The 21186-nt window shown below is 39.6% G+C and overlaps 1 protein-coding gene across 1 annotated transcript in view; it reads left to right on the plus strand.

Annotated features, from left to right (window-relative positions):
* Window positions 1-21186, plus strand: part of OLA1 (Obg like ATPase 1) — a gene marked incomplete at its 5' end in the record, with an annotated part of 53312 nt that overhangs the window by 10874 nt on the left and 21252 nt on the right. Inside the window, 2 exons of the mRNA XM_026044106.1 lie at window positions 6301-6381; window positions 6613-6710. Of these exons, the coding sequence (XP_025899891.1) occupies window positions 6301-6381; window positions 6613-6710 (179 nt within the window). The remainder of the gene's footprint in view (window positions 1-6300; window positions 6382-6612; window positions 6711-21186) is intronic.

Consider the following 21186-nt stretch of genomic DNA (forward strand, 5'->3'; position numbering starts at 1 on the left):
CACATCTATCAACAGGTACAGTGTGTAGCTCTTCTGCCTTTTCCTCCCTTCCATTTAACGTCTTAGCCCGTCCTGATTTATTTACTTGTAGCACAGTAATGCAGCAGAGCTGCGTGGGGTTGTGCTGACCTTGTACAGCGAGTGTTCACCAGAGTTCTCCCAGGTCTAACTGATGCTGCCAGTTGGGAATTTTCACCTTTCTTTCATTCCCAGCTGAAGATAAAAGCAGTGTACTTTATTAAACCTTTCTGAAATGAGATGCTGTGGTCTCCTTTTGAGGAGAGCTAGGGAGGTCAGTTTGTTCTGCGCAGGGTGGAACAGTGCATGTGTGCATTGCTGGCATTCTGTTTGACAGTGGCTTTTCTGTTGTAATTAGTAAGTTAAATCGTAGGGAATCAAGAAAATATTTGTATTCTTAATGCATATAATTATGCCTAAAATCTTTAGTGGACCATTTACAGTGCTTAATGTGGTATTTAGAGGAAATTGAAGTTCATTCCGAAGAACGTTCTGAACATAACAGGAAAATATCCATGGCAGGTGTTTGTGCATTATTTGGTAGCGAAGCCTGAGGTGCAAGTGCGTGATGCATAAATACACATTTTGAGTTCGCTTGATGTTATCGGAAGACAAAGAGAGCAGTCAGTGCTTAAATAGTTTCTGTCAAGGCAGATCTTCCTGCAAAGATTTCAACAGCAAATAGAAATTACTACTGTGGCAAAGAATATCTCTCTGGATATGTCCAGATCAAGTGATGGTGTCATCTAAAAGTAGGATTTATGTACTCCAAAATTAACTTCTATGGACAATGAACGCTTTCTGGGAGAGAGTTGTGGGGTTTTTTTTTTTTTTTTTTTTTTTTTGACAGGGATGCCTGTAGAACACTTTGGGTGGAAGTGTTTGCCGTGGTGCATGAACTTTATTGGTGTCTCACTAAGAGTAAAACTCCTATCATGTACAGCCTGTATTGGCTCTGGTAGAAGGACTGAATAGCAGATAGGATAATACACTTGTCCTAGATCCACTACTGCTCCCATTGTGTTTTTATTAAAGTCAGTGAGCAGGGAAACTGTGGGAGATGAGACATTGTTTTGTGCCACAGAGGAGCTCGTTGTCACCCTGGCTGACGCAGCACCTGACTTGTCCTTTCTTGTTGTAGCAGCAATCCCAGCTGCTACAACTTACTGAAGCACCCAACACTTGGCAGATGTGATCCAGTGTTTTTCTCAAGTCTAGAACTTAATTATCCTTCAAACAAAGCATTGTTTCTGAACACTATTTTACATTTTTTGTTTGTTTTCTCACTTTATTTTCATTCTTTTAAATAGAGTGAGACTCTGTTTAGCTTCCCCCAACAGAGAGACAGTGGCATTGCTAAATAGAACGGATTTTTCAATAGAAAGATGCCAAGAAAGTCATGAATGGGAGTGCTGTGGTCACCCTCCAGTTCTGTTGCATTAACGCAGGAATGGATATGGGCACAAGAAGTGGGTTTAACTCCTTAGCAATGCACCATCTCATGCAGGATAGGTCTCTGTCTGTATCTGAAGAAACTTTATAGTTATTTGAAGGTCAGAGGGAATAATAACAATTAACTAATTTGATCTTCTGCATATCCCACTTGTACTGTAATTTCAGTGCAACTGTAGGAAATAATCTTGCGGGGAGGATTTTAGTCTTTTATTTAAATATTTATAGGTAGGGATAAATTGCTATAACTTGAATGAACTGTGGTAGTGGTTACTTGTCCTTTGTGTTGACAAATAAGAACGTGTTTTTAATCTGTATTTGTCAAACTTCAGCCTTCAGCTGTTTGATTTCTGTGTGCTAGTTTGAAGAGGCTTGTTTGTATTATGCAAGTTTTTGTTGTTACTCATTTATTATTCTAATAATCTGTGCCATTAATATGGTCTTTTTTTAAGAAAGGTCATAAGCAAAACGCAAATCACTTATTTGGAGCTCCACCAGAAACACAGTCATTAGAGTTTTTATTTTACAGTTTCATTCTGAGACCTACCTGTTAGGTGGTGTTGAATCCATTTAATGTTTGCGATGTTTTTGAAGGTAACATACCTTACATTACCCAGCCAGATTCCGTAGGGGAATGTGAACATATTAATTACACGTTACAGCTTTTACTCTTGATGTGCTATGCTGTCAAACTGCTGTATGAACTGAGGAGAATGAACTGAGAGCTAGAGTAAGGCTTTAGCTGCTCCTTGCCCTGAAGTGGGTAGAGTTTTGTCACTTTGCCTCCTTTGCCATGCGGTTACTCTGCTATTGTGCCACCTGTGTTTAAAAAATAATAAAACACAGGTTTTGCTGCATTTGAAAGGTTTGCAGGGAGCTGGACAGCTATTAGATCTTGACCTTTCAAAGGGGTGGAAAAGGAAAGGATAAAGCAGTAAGAAGCAGCCCGGTGGTTCCCAGAAATCCCTCCCTTGGGGACGAGGGGCGGTTGGGAAGGCGGGGAGGATCCTCCGGCACACACTGGGATGTCAGCACCGTTGGCGGGATCGGGAAGGAGCTGCTCGCACTCCAAGTGTGAAGTGATAATCCTCACAACTACTTACTTCTTTATTAAATTTGCGGAAGTTAATTACATGCCCTTTTAATTTATAACAACACACTCGCAATTCTCTGATGCCAAGTAGGCAAGAGAATTTTCCAAGCTTTAGTTTAGTCCCTCATGCTCTGCAAAGCATTTGGCACTGGCACACATCGTTACTATCACCCATCCAAAGAGTGTATTAGCGTATGCACATGCATACACATTTTTCTCACGAGCCAGCCTTTATAAATATAACTGTAATTTAAATGCATTTGTTCATAGGACTTTTACTGTTGAGACTTACTGTTAAGGGCCTGCTTAATATCTGTGGTTTGAGTGCTGCTTTTCAAACTGAGAGCAGGACTTAAATTAAATTAGTGTATTAAATAGGGCCAAATAGACTAAACATTCACTTAGGTTAAGTATATTGCTAAAGATATAGTTGGAAATTAATTATGTTTAAAACAAAGTGATATTTGATATTTGTGGTGATTGTTTTTCTTCCTCCTTGATAATAGTATTGAATTTTGGTAGTCGAATTTTGGCTTGCTTTTTTTTGTGGTGCTTTAAATGGTGCTTGTTATAATACTGCTAGCTGAAAAACCAAGCGAGGCAACCCCATCATCAACCAAGAAGTGGATCATGCTGCCAGTGACCTCAAAGCATGGAACTGGGGACGCCAGAACTAATTAAACAAAGTGGATTATTGCTCTGTATTCTGTTATTAAGCATCCTGGAGTTAACTAGAGTAATGATTAAATATGTTTAAATGACTGTTGCAATGATAGCGAGGATAAAAAGGTCAGTTCATATTCTTTTATCAGGCCTAAATAGAAGCAATGAATAAAACTTAAAATGATACTAAATTAAACAAGACTTGAAAGAAGCCTTTTACTCTTTATGTGTTCGACTTCAGATTATTGGCGCAGCAGGATGGAAAGGCAATATGGGGATGAAGTTGCCTTTTTGTGTATTATTAGTTTTTGACAGATTTGTTGTGAAGGAATTGTATTAAGGCTCATTTAAAGGGGACCCCACCATGATGAGGGGCAGTCTGTGTTCATCTCTCTCTTCCGTAGCTTGCAGACTGCCTGCCTTGCGTTCTGCTAAGTGTGCCTGCCTGAAGATTTCACAGAAAATTTTGCTTTGAGTAATTATTTCCCAGTATTTTCTTTGTCGCACCAGGTCCAGACCGGGGTGTTGCATTTAATTAAGTTTCTGTTGTTTTGTGCAGAAAGTTCCCAAACGCTGCTACCTTCTCTGTAAAGCTGAAGTGGGGCTTAGGCTTCATGCCAGGAGGTACCTGTGTAACTGCCCCCTAGGACAGCGGGCACGTGCCGCAAGGTTAGGGACCTAAATCTGCACTCTGAAAATCAGGTCTGTGTCCAATTCGGTAGCCACGCAGATGTGGAAGAGAAGTTTTGACTGGAAATTATATATTTCAGAAGGAGCAAGTGTTATTTACTTGCTTGATGCTTGAAATTTTCTGGAAGCTTTCAGTTATGCAGCTGCCCTTTCAGTGGGATTAAAAATAATTTAATTGCTGCATAGGCCCTGAAAATTGGCCTTTTCACCTCTTACTATAGCGTAATTTCTGTTTTTTATTTTCTTCCCCCTACTCTCTAATTAGTATGCAGCAATGCATTGCTCTTGGGGAAATTGCAGTGCCAGAAGCCACACGATGGGTACCTGGAGCATTTCCTTAAAATCAGAAATACTGTGAAGTCAGAATTCCTTCACTGCTTAGCAGGAATCTTTGGGATTGTGTTGATTTTTCATATATCTATTTAAATAAAAGCCGAGGCTAACGATCCTCTCGGAAGAGTCCTTCCTGGTAGAATCGCTTCCCTTATTTTGTTTAGTCCGTTTAATTAAAAAATAAGAAACGCATAGGGTTAAAGATAAGATGGTGCCACTGTTTTCTTCCTTATGTGTAATCTTGTTGCATGTCTCTACATAAGCTGTTCTGGCCACTCATCACAGTAACCAGCTGGGCCATTTCACCTGCTGGAGCCATTAAAGAGGACTCTCTCCCCCTAGATTAATCCCCTCCGACATTAGTTTTTTGCTCTGACAACTGGAGCAGGCATTCAGAATTTGCAGGTGGCCAGTGTGACGCACATAATTGCCTACAATTTTAGGCAATGAATAAAAATGGTCTACATTACTTGTCAAAGGTTGTATATGCAGTGCCAAGTGAGATCTATGGGAAGCCTTTTAGGGTTTAAAGAACAGTTAATAGCAAAGCTGCACAGTGCTTTTTTAATCATAATGCATTTGTAATATAGCACTTTGATCTTCTCCTTGTAGGAAATGGTGTTATATTAGCCACTTTTAAACATTTATGAGTGAAATTCAGTTATAGGAGAGTAAAAGTGATTATTCTTAGGCAGAACGTGTTAGATTTCATTAAAAGTTTTAGCTTGCCCCTTCCTTGTTAAAATCGGCGGGGAGTCCTGTTCCTGGAGGGTTTCAAATCAGGATCTGAAGATTTAGAAGAGCTTTTTCCTTGTTTTTCCTTAAAGCGACTGCAAGCCCGAGAAAGACCGTAGTAAATACGGGTGTTATTTGTGCTTGTTTATACATATGCTTCAGAGCACCAAGCGTAAAGCCCAGCGCGCCCGGCAGCCTCGGGATCGTTCCCTTCCCAAGATCTTAATTCACCGCGGCATCAATTAGAACCTTAAAGATGTGCTATGCAAAGCATGATCGTGAATTACCTACCCAAAAAAGAGGGGAAAAAAATAAATAAAAAAGAGGGCGACTGCCCAGTGTGCTAGTGCTGGCAGAGCCGCGCGTGACCCTCGCGCCCCGCGAGGCTTTTATTAACACCTGCGCGCGAGGAGAGCCCCGCCACACGCAGCTCGGCGCCACAAAACTGATGAGGGAAGGCTCGGAGGGTTCAGTTTGTGTCACTTGCTGTTTGCCGTTTCCATTTCACAGATGATTAATCTTTCTGTGAAGAAAGGCCAGAGAAACAAAGCGCATTGGGCCCTTCCTGCAGTTACTCCTCCTGAATGCACACTCGCTCGCTAACTAAAAGGCCTTTAGATTTCCTGCCGCGAGAGATGTGCTGAAAGTGAATGCAGCTGGTTGGAGGTCACCAGTGCAAGGCGCTCGCCATTGTGTAATGGAGGCTCTGGCAGGTCCCGCCTGGGGGGGAGGGAGAAGGTGTTGGCGAAAAATTAATGCGGAATAAAGAAGGGCTTTGGCCATTTGAATTAATTTCTTGAAGGGTGGATTGGCAATAATAGGCTCAATTTCTTCTGCTAACGGTTCCTTTTAAAAAAAAAAAAAAAAAAAAAGAGAGAGAAAAAGAAGAAACCCGGTGTTTGCGGCGTCTCTTCCCGCCCGGTGCCCTTCCTTAATGGCATGTTGATGGTGTGCGTGGTCTCTCCCGCCGCACGCACAAGCGTCGCGTCTTGGAGAGTTTCAAAAGCCGTCTAAAATGTCCAGGTTTTTACACGTGTCTTATGAGCTCTGCTAGTTTTGGAGATGAAGAGAGGTGGCATTGCATCTCCTCTATTGAGCTGACTAGTTATAGGCTTTGCTTTGCTTTAATACTCGGCATTTCTCTTGACTGACTTTCAAAGTACTTTTTTTTTTTTTTTAAATTTCTCTGAGATACTCCCTAATTTTTAATTTGTATGTGCATTTTGTGCCCTGATGCCTAGATGCTTTGCTTATAGAAAAGAATTCTGTGATATCCAGCTGAGTTTTTGACTTTGTTTTTTCTTGATCTTCCATAGGACATAATGTGCAAAATCAAAACCTGGGTAATTGATGAAAAGAAAGCTGTCCGATTCTATCATGATTGGAATGACAAAGAGGTAGGCTATAAGTTTATCCCATGCACTGACTTCTGTTCTGATCTTGCTACGTGTTATTGTCTGTTTCTAAAGTGTTTTTTTTTTTTTTATGAATTAAATTTGCAGGTTGGGTGCAGTCTGTGTATTTTGCTTTAATTCTGTTGCCTCATCAGAAATGTCATGAAGAAGAGAGAGTCCTAAAATTAATTCAGATTGCTGTTTAAAGTTCTGTTCTTACATTTTCCATTCCAGATTGATGTTTTGAACAAACACCTATTTTTTACATCAAAGCCGATGATCTATTTGGTTAACCTCTCTGAAAAAGACTACATTAGAAAGAAAAACAAATGGTGAGTGTGCTCAAGTTAGATATCTAAATTTATGTTCCTATTTCATATGTTTCAGTGGTGAATAATTCCTTGCTGATTAAGATCACAAAGAATATTAATTAAAATAGTAGCAAAAGCTAATGCTGAACTTTTCTTATTTATGCTCCTGTTGATATGCTGTTCAAGTAAAATGCATATGGTGAAACCCTGGATGAAGTGTGGAAGAGAATAAAGTACTTCCCCTCTTTGTATTTTTATATGAAAAACTTAGGTTTGATTTAGACTGATTTTAAAAATCCTGAAGTTTTATCATGTTATGTAATACTGATCATCTGAATGACATCTTATTCATTCCAAAGGACTAATGCCTTCACGCCGGAGGACTAAAGCTATGTGAACTGCACAGAAATCTTTCGAGCTGTGGCAAAATTGCACTTTTTAGCACTGCACTTCTGTTTGCAGTTGGGTGCCCGGTTTCCTTGCCACTGTTGGTGCTTTGCTTAGGATTTATAGGCCTGTTTTGACAATCCTTAGTGTCACAAGCAGTGTAGGCTTTAGCTGGGTATTCTTGTCATCAATATGATGACTTAAGTACATGATGGTTACGGAATCAACCTTACAGACATTGAGTGAACTTGCATGGAGGTCCAGTCCTGGTATGGTAGGGACATGGTGGGTATCTGCTGCTGAGAGACGCCCTGTGACAGCATGTCATGGCATGCAGCTCTAGAAGGAATAAACATTCATTCGTGGAGGAGGCAACAAACTGAATAATACTCAAAGAAGAAAAATTAATAGCAGTATATTTTGTTTTAGAAAACCCTTTTTCTAGTATTCAAATCTTTAAACACTTGTGAGAGACTTTGAAGATGTATAAATGTGTGTTTGTAAACAGATATATGCATGTAACTCATCCAAATAAATCAAAAGTATCCAAAGCGGAATATCTGAATTCTCCTAAACTGCACCCTCTGTTTCTCCCTGTACTTCATTAAGTACTTAGATGCACATGGTTTCAATTTTCCATTAAAAATTCTCATTTCCATATGATATCAAAGAGTGAGAAGGCTTTAAACTGAAAAATAAACATTCATAGACTGGAAGCCAAAACAATAATTAATGTCAGATGGTTAACTCCAATAAATCATTAGAATAAATTCTATGAAATTACTGCATCTAAAACTGTCCTTTTGATACTCCAAGACATTTTGTGTTTGTACTAAAGAATAAAATGTAACCTTTTTAATGGCAAAAAGCCCCCAAAAGCCCTCTCAGCCCCAAAACACCAACTTTAGATAAAAATCAGTAACAAATGTAGTAAGTTTTGCCTGTTTGGCCAAACTTTATAATTTTGTATGAATTTGTTTGCCCTTAGAATATTTTGTGAATATAATGAAAGTGATTAAAAACAAAAAAGTCTTCTAAATCAGGAAAGCACTATTTCTCTGTTATTGTCAGGTGAATTTCTTTTTTTTTAAGTGCAGATGTAGAGGTTTCCTAAGGCTTGCTATAACAGTACAGACATGAAAGTTTATGTGAAAATGGATGAGCCGGTTTCCTTGTCCGAGAAAGGATCCTCACACCTGTATTTGGATGATTACAGGTAGAGCTCGCTGGCTCTAATTGTACAGTAAATACCATTTCCCAGACCCTAATGGTAGACAGACTGCTTAGGAGACGCCAGTCTGTGATTTAGCTGTCGCCAGTCACCCCATGTTTTTTGTGAGGCTTGTTGTGATGATGACATAGTTAAATCCAATTGAAAGCAAATCTTTGTATAAATTACAATTTTTAATTTGTTAAAAAAATCAAATGTTTGAATTGGAGAGTCATATAATGAAATGATTTAACTATTTCTATTGCAATTAATGATTTAGTTTTAAAAAGAAATTCCAGATCTCATGGATGTTAGTGTAATTGTAGCTGAAAGATCAAAGCCTGGGTAGCTGAGTGATGTTCCAGAAGAGAATTTACCACATAGCCATTTTCAGTACAGTTTCTGCCTCCTGCTGTTCCTATTTTCCCTCAAGCTAGCCATTGACTACCCCCTGTGCATCCCTGCTCGTAAAAAATGATTGAGGAAGTATTTGTCATGTATTTATGAGTGGGAAACATTGTGTGATAGGGAAAGGCATCTACTAGAACCAGAAAGATTGCCATTTTCCTCCATTCAGCCACTCTGCTACAGCTTTAAAGCCTCTGTTTATGCAACATGGCTTTTATATTTAAGTGCAGAATAAATTTTTCCTGTGAGGGATGCTAACGGTAGGCTTTTGTCATTTGTGTGGCACTAACAGATGTAAGTGATTAGAATATATTTTACTGTTAGATGTCACTTAATTTGTGACTTTATTATTATTTTGAGGAGTAGAGGTTCGTGTTTGAAATCTAAGCCACATTGAGATTAGTCACTCAACTTTAAAAAGTTCATTTCTCAGCGTAATTCATAATATTACTGTAGCAGAAGAAAGGTTAATGCAGGAAATACTCAGCAATAAAATGTTTTCATAAGTCTTTTACAACTAGAAAAGTATTTAAAGCACAGCAAACAGGAGGGGAGTGTTTTGATTGTGAGTATGAGAGAGAAAACTAAAATCTCTTGTTTTACTGGGTCACCCTATCAGAATTAATGAACATTTTAATTGTTAGTTAAAACGCACTTGCACTGAAGTGGTAACACGTTATTTTTCGGTCCTAGAAAAGAAGAAAACGCGGTGAAGGACAGGACTATTGTGTGTTTGAGTAGGTGTGTTGACCTTTTGAAAGATGTAAAAACTGGACAGGCTCCAGGCAGCTACTTGCTGGTTTTAACAATTTTGAATTAGTCATTCAGTTGATTTATGATTAAGACCTGGCCCCTGAAGAGAAGCTGACATGGCAGCTGCGTTGGGCGCACTTGTGGTGTGCTCAGATGACACTAATCACGGTGTCGTATAGGGGGAATCCACTGAAACCATTCTTACTGCATATTGCTGGCCTCTCACCGAGTACCTGAGCCCTTTTTAAGTGATTTCTAATAATTCGTATATGGTTCTGTTGCCTTAACACAGTCTAGGTGTATCTGAGCATTATCACTGTGTGAGTATTCTGAATAAGCGAGTCATGTGCAGTTACAGCTGCTGAGCTGCGAGATGTTGCACGCATCCAGGGCCTGAGATTGATCAGCCCTTCCCCTAATTAAAGGCTGGGGTTTGAGTCCTGCTAACGAGGGAGGGCCCTTTGGTGGCTCCAGCCTGGGATGGGATCCCCTGCGGAGCACGGTGAGCCGAGGAAGGGGGCGGCACGGGCCGAGCAGCTCCATCGCTCCTCTCTAAACACATGTTTTCTTTTTCTTGATATCCGTAAGCTGCAGTTTTCAGAGCTGGTTTTGCTGTTGAAGACCTCCTAATGTGGCGCATAAAATAATTTAAGGTGTTGCAGATATTCCTGAAGTCATTTGGGGCTTGATAGGGATCTATGAACATTGCTAATTTAACTCGGACTTCTTGAGTATCTGTGTGTTGATGTTGCTTTCAAGACCCATCTCAGGATTTCATAATGCTTACTAATTAAAAAGCAAAATGATGATGCTGATAGGGTAGGGTATCTCCCTTTAAATATTTTACAACCTCTGTAATTAAAAAAAATCTATTCTTGATAATAAATAAAACTTTGCATTTAATTTATATATTTTTCCTGCGTTCTTAAACTAGATGAGCCCTGTTGGGTCAGATGAACAGTCTCTTGTCTTCTAGAATCCTGTTTCTGCCAGGGCACTAGCAGCTGCCCAGGGAAGAGGGTAGGAACAGATTAAGCGGAGCCTACGAGATGGATTAAGTGGAGGCTCCGTGCCCAGTGTCCAGCGATCTGTGGGACTGGGGGGGCGCCAGATATGATATACTGGTGGTTAAGAACTTTCGACTGATTCTTATTCTATGGATTTATTCATTGACCTTTTGAACCCAAGTATACTTTCAGCATCCCAATATCCTGGAGCAGAGGCTTCCACAGTTTAACTATGTGCTATATGGAGAAGTATTTCCTTATGTTTGTTTTGGATCTGCCACATCGTAATTTCATTTGATGCTCCTTAGATCTCATAGTATGAGAGGGAATAATCCTTTTCAATTCATCTTTTCCATATTGCTTCAGATGTTCCAAATAAAAATAAGGGGTGGGGGGAAGGGGTGGCAGAGAGCAAAGTCCGAAATGAGGAAAGGAGGGGCAGGGTAAAGGATAAAGAAGACTGCATGGATTTGGGCAGGAATTAATTTCTTAGCCCCTTCATTCGGTGTTTCACTTCTAGACCAGGGCCGTGGTCATTGGGTGGCAGCTCAGGATCTGCAGGACTCTGTTCCGTTCTGCTGGTATGTGTCCAATGGCAGAACAGATAAAGTAGTTGTTTTTCACCCTTTTAGCAGAACGGCAGGGCAACATCTTGTGCTGATAGAGAGCAATCTGGACAAGGGCTTTGTGAGAGGGGAAGCAATGCTATCCAAAGGACCTCATGTCTTCAGCAGGCCCGTGTGAAACAACCCAAAGATTTAACACCCCACAAAAGAAAATAACTCCAAGCTCCCAAGCCTCCCCTTCTGTTTTTGTGCGATATGTGGCTTCAGGGAAGTTCTGGAGTCACTTATTTCTCTATGCTCTTAGACTTGTTAGCGGTAAGTATTTGATCTTGATGTAAAAACATTTTAAGTGTAAGTTCTTCCTTAGGCTTTTACTTGCATTTTGGTTTGACACCTTTCAAAAGACATTTTTTTTGCATAGATCTGTTTCCAGCAGATTCAAAGGATGGTACTGCAGAAGTATGTGGCAGAAGAGGGTATGGTCTTCATCAAGAGTAATTTTTTTATGATATTGGCTTGACATATCACAAAGCAAAACATGGTTTAACAAGCAGTATAAGGGTATCTATATTTAAGAGCCCTAATAAATTCATAGGTAGTATAATTAAGAGAAAGAACTGCTGGAGACTAGTTCTATCTCTTCAGTAATTGAAAGTGTGTTGACCATAAGAATGAAACATCTTTAGATGCAAAGATGCTAGAAAAAAATCTTTCTGGTGTTTGTATTGCAATGCTCTCTGAAATACATGAACTTTGCAAGTTCTGCTAAAAGTATTTTAATTTGTTTAGACAAAAAAAGTATTTCGTTTTCTTAAGAAAAGGATATTTCTGCTAATGTACCTCTGCCATGCAGACAGAAACATAAATACATCATTTTCAGTGTGGAAAATAATCTTAAATTAGCTCCAGCCTTTAAGAGCAAACAGGTATTTGAAAATACCAGCATATTGTTTATGTAGCGAGTTACCTGAGTTGGTGCACAGTGCAGTTAATCTCACTAACTTTAGCATCAGGATTATGTGTATTTCTGAATTCTTTTTAGTGTATATTTAAATATATAGCAGGTCTTAAAGTCTTTAACTTATAGGCAGTTTAAAAAGAAATTAATTTTTTTATTTTCAATTGAATTTTTAAAATCACCATTACAAATTGTAATATCACTGTGATATTAATGAGTTTCTTTGATAAAGCTTATTAATGATTTAAGGCAATCATATATTGACATATTTGGAAAATTTAGAATTTTTTAATATCTGACATCTCTGCCATACAACAGAAGAATTTGAAAAAATACTTGAAACAAATGTTAAAAGATGGTTAATATTATCTATATGTAATGGTGTTTTGCATACAAAAGTTATAAAGTCAGGTATACCAAAAAGGTCAGAATCCAGGCCTCATACTTCTCTGATTGAGACACAATACCCTGTGATTTTGCTTTATTTCCTTTATCTTTTTATTTTAACTGAAGAATTATGTGCATTTTTCACTGAGCCTTTACCTGTAGTTGTAGGGGTAGTGCATGCTGTTTGCCTAATAAACAATTATTCTTTATTATATCTTACACAAATTAATTAATGAATACAAATTAGTTTCTCATCCATCAGCTAATTGCAGTCATTTTTAGCATCTATGCCCTGACATTCCCGGTTAACTTCTTGCAGCTCTGACTTAGCAATTCCAAGGAGCTTTCAGTCACTCCTACCTGTTCCAGAATTTTTGCCTCACTTTCTAGCAGGAATGTTCTCCCCATATCAGTGCCAGATGGTTTCTCCTTTCTCTTTGGTTTGTCACATTCTTGCTTTGCTTTGTGTCTCCCTCTGGAGTCCTCTGTCCACTTTGCATGTAAATGTGCATTGTTTGGTGACAGCAGGAGCTGGGGACTTGCAGCAGGAAGGAAGCGGAGGGAAGATCCGCTCCCTGCTCCCAGTTCTGGTGCATGACCTTCCCCCAGGCCCCTTCTGGCCTCTCTCTTGTACCCAATCTCACATGGGTGCTGTGGGTTATAGAAAGAGATTAAATTTTTGAGATTCCTCCACGTTGAATTCAAGAATGGCACTTGCTACTGAGCGCATGAGCTCTTAATTTTCAGGGTTATAAATGTACTGTGTCTGGACAGATTGCCACACAAGTAATGGTGCATCTCTGACACCAAGGTTACTCTGCGCCAACTGTAAGCTCTAGTCTTCACTATGTCAGGACAAGAGAGATTTTGCATATAAATGTTCCTAGAATGTTTTTCAAATGAAGTGTACTCTATGGTGAAGCTGTTCTCAAAAAATGCAGTCGGCACCTGGTTACAACATGGCAGTTATAAATAGCAAGAGCATAGGTTGCAAAGTCAGGAAATAAGGCTTAAGGAATTTACTAAGGATGTGTGGAGTCCTCTAACTACTTTAAAAAAAAAAAAAAAAGTGGCAGTGTCATCCTTCACAGTTCCAGGGAAATAGATAGACTAGCCAGGCAGGCAAGAAAATAATAAATAAAAGTTTCTATCGGTCTTAATTTCTGTCCGTTTGCAGCTGTTCTAGGATGAGTTGTATGTGGGCGCTGCCCATGTTTGAGCTGCGGCCCTGTGCTGTCTTGGAGCGTTTCTGTCCCTGCTGGCCGGGGCAGCCAGGGGATGGGGCAGCAGGGAAGGCCTGCGGTGCTCCCGGTGATCCGGAGGCGCCAGCCCCGCGCGGCTGCTCCGCCTGGGCAGAGCCGGGGGTGCCGGGGCCGCCTGCTGCGGCTCCCGGTCGCTGAGGCCCTGCTCGGGAAAAGCAGCTGGAAGCACCTTCCGCATGCCCTGCTCTGAGAGCCTGGCCTTACTAGCTGCCTTTTAGCCCAACCCCTCTTTAGAGTTGTTTGTCTTTGCTTCTCATCTGCTCCTTCTCTTTTTGGGTCTCCAGATGATCTTCCCAGTTATTTTTTGGCTGTCATCACTGTCCCTGTGATTTCTGAGCTGTTTGTACACAGCTTTGTGGGTGAGGATATAATGGAGAACAACTGCAGCTTTGAGTAGACACCCTCTGCCAGTTTCATACTTAGGAATTGCCCCTTTATGATAATACCTGCGAGCCTGGCACTTCAGAGAATCAGGTAAATTGTCTCCCTGGTGCTTTTATTTAACCTCCTGTGCTCTAACGTGCAAGCCTAAGGCAATAGGTGCTAGCTTTCCAAGGCATTCCCAAAGCACTAGGCGTGGTTTTAGCATGCACTGTATGTAGTTGTGGTCCTTCCTTGAGCACTGGCAGTGCAGACTTACCCGATGAGGCTGTGAGCTGCTTGCAGGGCCGAACGGAAGCGACCAGCTCCGTGAATCAGTTCCTCTTTAAAATGCTTCAGCCTTAGCTTATCGGCATAGTGAACCGAAGAAATCTTGCAGTAGATCTTAGATGAATTCTCACTGCTGTCAAGGTTTTGTGACATGACACGTTGTCAACTTTTAGCCTTCGAACATATTTAAGTATCCATCTTTTCTATTTGAGTATTGAGAATTCTAGCGCTCGGATGGGGTGTCAGCATCTGTGCAACAAACTGATTGCTATTTCAGTCAGGTTACAATACTTCTGCTGCTAAATTATACACAGGAGGGAATGTCACTGTAGTCTGGAGCTTAGCTTTTGACAGTAGCTTTAGAGATTTTCCTCTTGCTCTTTTTGTCTTCTGTTTTTAGATATAGACTACCTTATATTTAGGAGAATAGGCACCTCCATCGTGCTCCTCAGTGCAAGCTGACTGACTTAAACGTTGAAATGGGAAAAGTTAAAGAACAGGGAAGGCAACACAACTTAGGAAACACCAGATTCAGTAACGTGTGTTATGCTGCAGTGCAGGGTTACTTGTCTTGAGCATCACCAGTACAACCCAGTCACCAGGGTCCCAGGGATTTTGTAAGATACTAGGGACTTGACCCTTGTATCAGGCCTGTTGTCTCTATATAATATCTTTATCTCCGGTGCAGCTTTCAAATCTTATCTCTAGTGCCAAATAGTACAGAAGGAGTTCCCTCTTCCTCATTTTTAAGAGTAGATCAGTTTGACCGTGCATTGCAACTCTGAGATATCTTCATGTCTGAACCCCTTTCACATTTCAAGTTCAAGATGAGAAACATCATTCCGAATGAAGAAATATCATATCATTTATTTAGTCTTTTTTGTGCCGTGTGTATTTATAAACACACCACATTCACTGCAGTGATTCCTGTGTAAATGCGTGTTAAGTAGTACTGAGAGAAAGAAAATGAAGAAAGGGAAAACGGTCTAATCAGTTTTGCTTTCCAGGAATGAGGGTTTTTCTTTGCTTGGATATGAGAGTCAAAAGCCTGCTTGGAGAACAGGACCTATGTTCTGATGTGGGTTTTTTTTTCCATTTCTGGTTGACTTTCAGAAATATTTTATGTTGCCTTTGTGACATAGGCTACAAAGGTCCAGCTACTGTTCCCCCAGCGGAGTGAAAATGCGGTGTGCTGCTCTGCTGTGGCTGCGCCGGGTTCCCTCTTCTGCATATCTGATTCAGGGCTGGGAGGAGGACAGCAACTCATCTCCTACATACGCCATGATTTGCTTTGTGACCTAGAAGATTAATCTGAAATTGGCCCATCCCTGAACAGGTTTTATCCTAGACAATGGATTTTTAAGTAACAGACTTCCCTTGGCTTTGTTTTTGTTTTGCAAATTGGTTTATAATTATGCAAGATCACTTAAAGAGGGGGAATAGTTTGTTATTCTTGATAGTAATGGCTATTCTTAAGTGATTGTGTATTAAATTGTTACTACTGATTTACTGAGCCAGATGACTGACTGGCTGAGCATCATTCGCTTGGCTTTATCCTCCCCACACCTTGTTCATAGGAAGGGCAAGTCACATGTGGGCAGCAAAGCAGCTGCTCTTTCAAACCAAAGACAAAACAGGAGCCATGGGTGTGCTCTGCTCTTAACAGCATTTTTTTCACCTCACAGTTTATGATGTGTATTTTTGTGGGGGAGCCATACTGAGAAGTAGAAAGATGCAGAGAGAGCTCGTGAACGCTGTGGAGGGGAGTGCTGGTGTGCCCTTGGTTTGGGCAGTATCTCATAATGCCCACGGCAGTAACTGAGGAACTGTAAACTCCTGTTCCGTGCTGGCACATCTCCTTTGGCAAAAAGTACATTTATCTGTTTCTAAACTGCTCACTGAAGAAGACTGTACAGGTCATGTCTTGATGCTGTTTTTGCCATGTAGAGTGCTATGGGGTTCTGTTAATCACATTAAGTTGTTGTACTTGTACGTGCCATTCTTCATCTCATTCTTTATCTCATTCTTTACTGTTGATTTGAGATTTTTATGGGATTTGGGGAATAAAAACTTCCTTTGTGAATGAGCTGCAACATCTCCATTTTGGGGGGAAATAGTTTGTGGATTATTGTTCTCTTTTCTGGAACAGCTAAATGGAAGCAGCAGTCAATCAAAAGTGATTTATTATGAATAGGAAAATAATGTCTGAGAAGGGAAAATCCTTCCTATATTTAGAAATGAAAGTTAGTGTGGCTGTGGCACCTATTTTTCAAGTTTACTTCTGCTCTGTTGTAAATTTTGTACTTCGTTGTAAACAGGTGCATTTTTCATTGCCAGTAATTTTTAAAATAGGCTTTATTTTTATGTTATGCTCATTGGCAGATCAGTTTTATGTATTAAGTATAAATAAGCATCTTTCATTTTAAATACTCTTTTATTTTCCCCCAAGAAAGGCTACAAAACTTTAATTTCTTGATGGAATGTTTTATTTCCACGTCTTAAATTTCTGGTAATGACCAATACTAATGACTGATGTTCAAATTCTAGTAGTTGCTGATTTACAGTGAATTTACAGGATTTACAGTGAATATAACGATAGATACTTGTTTTAAAACCAAGAATAAGTGCCTTTTGGTGATGAAATTGGATAAGAAATTTCCTACATTTATTGCCAATACTTTATCTTAATTATTGTCGGTTTGAGAAGAAATTATAGTAAAATAATGTTTGGGATTTACTGTGCTCTGGCAATAGTTTCTAAAATCTGAAGAAGTATTTAGGTGATAAATACTTGAAAGAGAATAAATGCGTATTCTGTTCTTTTCATTTTGCAGTTGAACAGTGAAAATGAATTAATTGGATTCACTTTTCAGTTTAGCTCAAGTCTTGCTATTTTTCTCGTACACTGGCACAGTGTCACACAGTTAAAATGTATTTAAATCCAAACAAATGGCTTTTATTAAAAAAAAGAAATCTTACACCTAATACATTGAAAACCTACAAAACATTGTGGATCTAAACCATGTGATGATTCTTCTGGCTTATGTTTTTATTTCAGTGGCTCATTAAATCCATATCTGTTTTTATTTAATAAAATCTTTATGTCCCAGGATACCCAATGATGGATGAAGTGTGTGTGCACAATCATGCGTCTTCAGTTTCCTATTGGATTTTTGAAATTATTATTATTTAAAAATAACTTTCTGGAGGGTAAATGTTTGTCTTTGGCTCCCTCTATCAGCCCGTCTCTATTTGTCTTTGCAAATTACTTTTTTTCTTATAATTCATTAGATGGTTTAAAATCAGTTGATAAAATATCTGCAAGCATTTCATACAAGTGTTTGTAAAATCAGTAACCAGAAAGTACTGTAAGGATATGAGGAGGACTAGGAAGGAATTTAGTTTTTTAAACTAAAGGAAAAGGGGTTGGGGGCTACTGTCTTTGTGCTTAGGCAGTATCTTTCTAAAATATTTTTCTGTTCAGGTAGAAGTCTGTTTTCTTTATTAGGTTTTCCATAAAAATATAGCTGTATGTTCCAACTCTATTAAATGGAAACATGGTTTTGGTTGCCCGCTCTGCAGCAGCGCATGGTCATGTGGTAGCCTTTTGTTTCTGATTTCTGGTTATGTCAGTGCCCCATAGACAAAGAAGGTAACGAGACTGTTCTATTAGTGATTTCTGACAAACAGGAATGATGTGATTTGCTAAAGCTATTTCTGACAGAAGATACAAAGTTTTGACAAACATGCATGGCACAGCAAGTGTCCAATTCTAAAGAGCAAAATAAATGCAAACCACCATTATGGGGAACACAAACAGCCTGAAAGCAAGTTATCAGTAAGCAAATAATTGTTGAACTGTTATGAATGGAATAGGATGTTGAAATAGGGCATGATTGGCTGATGTTAACATATGTCCTTGATTACCTTCCTTGTGCTTTTATCCTAATAAGTGACATTCTTTGTATTCCCTTGGATGGCTAGACAGTCTGACACTGAAGAAGAATAAATATTGCATGTGGTACACATTAAGCTGTCATCTAGGACAGCATTTATAAAAAGTAACTAGAAAAATTCATAAGAAATTCTGCAGTGCTACAGTTTCCTGGCTCCAGTCATAATTGTCAAAGTTCTTGACACATTCAGGTCTTCTGAAATGATTTGGGTTTACAGTTACTTGCTGTATGAATAATTATTATTAAGATTCATTTTCTCTGATGATGTAGACTGCTAATGTTAGTTCTCCAAATGTTGCCTTTTCGCTGAAGGCCAGGTACTAATAAAAAAAAATAACTGCAGTGCATGGTGCCAGTGCTCTTGCAGAAGACAAACCCAGCAGATATATGTATGTAAAATAAAAGTGAGCATTAAGATTATAACTTCTTTTTGAAATACTTTAAATCTCAGTGGTAAACCCATTGGGAACATGCCTTGTTACTATCATTCTACTTTGGAGATAGACCTAATTTTTATGTGTAAAGTACCAGTTCTGTGCGACTTGAAAATACCAGTTTTCATTAACTTGGAATTAAGACCCAGAAGCAACCGATAGGGTATCATCATCTCTGCAAGGGCAGTGGAGAAAAAAAATCTTTTGAGCTATCTAAGTTGATGAGTTAATGTTTAATGGTGGTTTTTTATCTTTAATTTGGAGGAGAAGCAAGTGTAGTAGTTGCATTTTCCATGCTCCAGATTTCTTCTGACGGCTCTGTAGGCCAACCAAGAAAAGTCCAGCGGCTCCCTCAACTTTCCACGTTCTTAAGCACTGCCTGAGATAATATCACGATGCATCTGGGGCCTGATGTAAGATTTCCCAGTGAACGTTTTAAGGGGCTCTTGCAGCTCCGTCCCTGAGCTGGCCGGGCGAGCACCACCAGTGTGTGTCGGGCTCAAGGTACAGGTTGGTTTTGCTGCATGTAAGAACTCAGCCTTCTGCCATTTGTGGTGCTTGCTTCCACATGTCGTGGTATTATCTGGCTTGAATAATCATATTTTTCTTGTTTTGCTCAATTGAGAGCACCTTCTAAGGAAAAAATAGCCTATTGTCTCATAAAGTCTACTTTAGGGCTGACATAATTTTATAATTTTAACATATGATGTTGTGCTTATTCTCAGTCCTCTTCAGATAGTCTGCAGCTTAAAAAGACCTCATTGTGAAGACTTGGAATGGGCAAAAAAGAACTATTGTTCCTTTCACAAATTTGCATTTTGTGTTAATTGAAAAGCCTGAAAATAGTTCTTAGAACTGAGGTGGAGAAAGAGTATCTTTGGGAACAGATAAAGCTAGAACACCTGTTTGGGTTGAAGAAAGTTTTCTCCAAGTATAACAGTGCTCAAATGTTACAGGTAACTTAACTCTCTAGACCACTACAGAGCACAAAATATTTGCCCAACTGGTAAATTGAACTGTAAGTCCCACTGTGGGAAATTGCTTTGCTGTGCTCCAAACAGCAGTTATCTTAGTAATTGTACCTGAATTCTTTTGTGGCTAATAGACAGTTGATGTCCTTTTTACCATGACAGAATTATTTTACCCTAATATTATTAATTGCAAAACGTGAGGGCAGGAGGTGTTTGAGCAGCGGAGGATATTGCGCGCTGGGTTTTTAATTGGCGCTCCGAGGAGGCGGCTTTTAGTTGGCGTTTCGAGCGTGCATACCCTGCATTTCACATTCTAAACTGGAGCTCACAACAAGGAGCTTATCAGAGCAAATTGTCTAGTCCATCCCCTTCCTCACTCAAAACCTAATGACCCTTTATCATCATGGTTTAGATTGCTGGACACAGATGTGAGAAAATACAAGTAATCTACAGGTAACTACAGTAGCTGCACTGATGTTCTCAGAGAACTGACTGCTGGGAAGATAAAAAGCTTCCCACAGAGCCTGTGACTTTCCAGCAGCAAAGCACATCATGAGCTCATACATGAAGTTTTATTTGCTGAAGATTCACAATAAAGATGCATTAGGACGTTCAGCAGGGTCTCTGCTTAGACGAGCGCGGGAATTCAGCGCGGTTATTAGTTGCCGCGCTGGCGCAGGGCGTCGCGCAGCCCGGCCGGTTCCGCGCGGCACGTGCTGCCTTCCGAGCACCTCCGCGACACCCTCCTCATAGCAACGAGCCTGTAAATGGTACAACGTTGCTTTGACTTCCCGTTTTCTCATTATGGTAAGTATTCAGGCAGAAAGTAAATATTCTTTAAAAAAAAAATGGTTCTGGGCATTGAACTACAGAGATAGGAGTGCGTGATAGATATATGAAGGTACAGGTCAATTATTGTAGGGCTAGTTACTGTGTTTTATCTCAGCATTTTTTGTCGTAATCATGAAGTAGATAGCACAATCAGTGTGTGTGTGTGTGATGGAGTACTTTGCTAAGGAATAAAAGTTTTTTTCAGATAAATTTCATGTACCTGTAGGTTAGAAATAGCTTTTGCTGGCTCTCTCCCATTTGTTATTTAGTATTCCTATTAGAATCCCATTATTTAAATGGTATTTGTAATTGAAGAAGCTGCTGTAGTACAGAAAGTTTCTCTTTTTAGTCATTTGGGAAGGGTGAAATGTATCTATTAAAGCAGATGGAAGCGATCGATGTGAATCAGTCTTTTTGAACTTTCTGTTCTCTTTAAAGTAACTCAAGTAAAACCATAGCTACTTACCTCATAAAACGAATGTGGATGCTAAAATGCTTGTTTGCTTTCTCTCCTTATTTCCCTCCCCCCCTTTTCTCTAATCAGGATATTTTGATTTTGTGACCAAAACTGATAATGTGGTGCCAGCGAGTTAGTTTTGGGTGGCTTTCTGTTGACATACGACATAAAATTGCTCCAAGCGCGTGGCTCTGCAGAGAGCAGAATTATTTATGAAGCAATAAGCAGTTAATGACAGTAGTGGTCTTCCTTAGATAAT

This window comes from Nothoprocta perdicaria, unplaced genomic scaffold (assembly GCF_003342845.1).
Source record: "Nothoprocta perdicaria isolate Ctin4 unplaced genomic scaffold, notPer1 scaffold_0, whole genome shotgun sequence".
In the NCBI taxonomy this organism is placed as follows: Eukaryota; Metazoa; Chordata; class Aves; order Tinamiformes; family Tinamidae; genus Nothoprocta; species Nothoprocta perdicaria.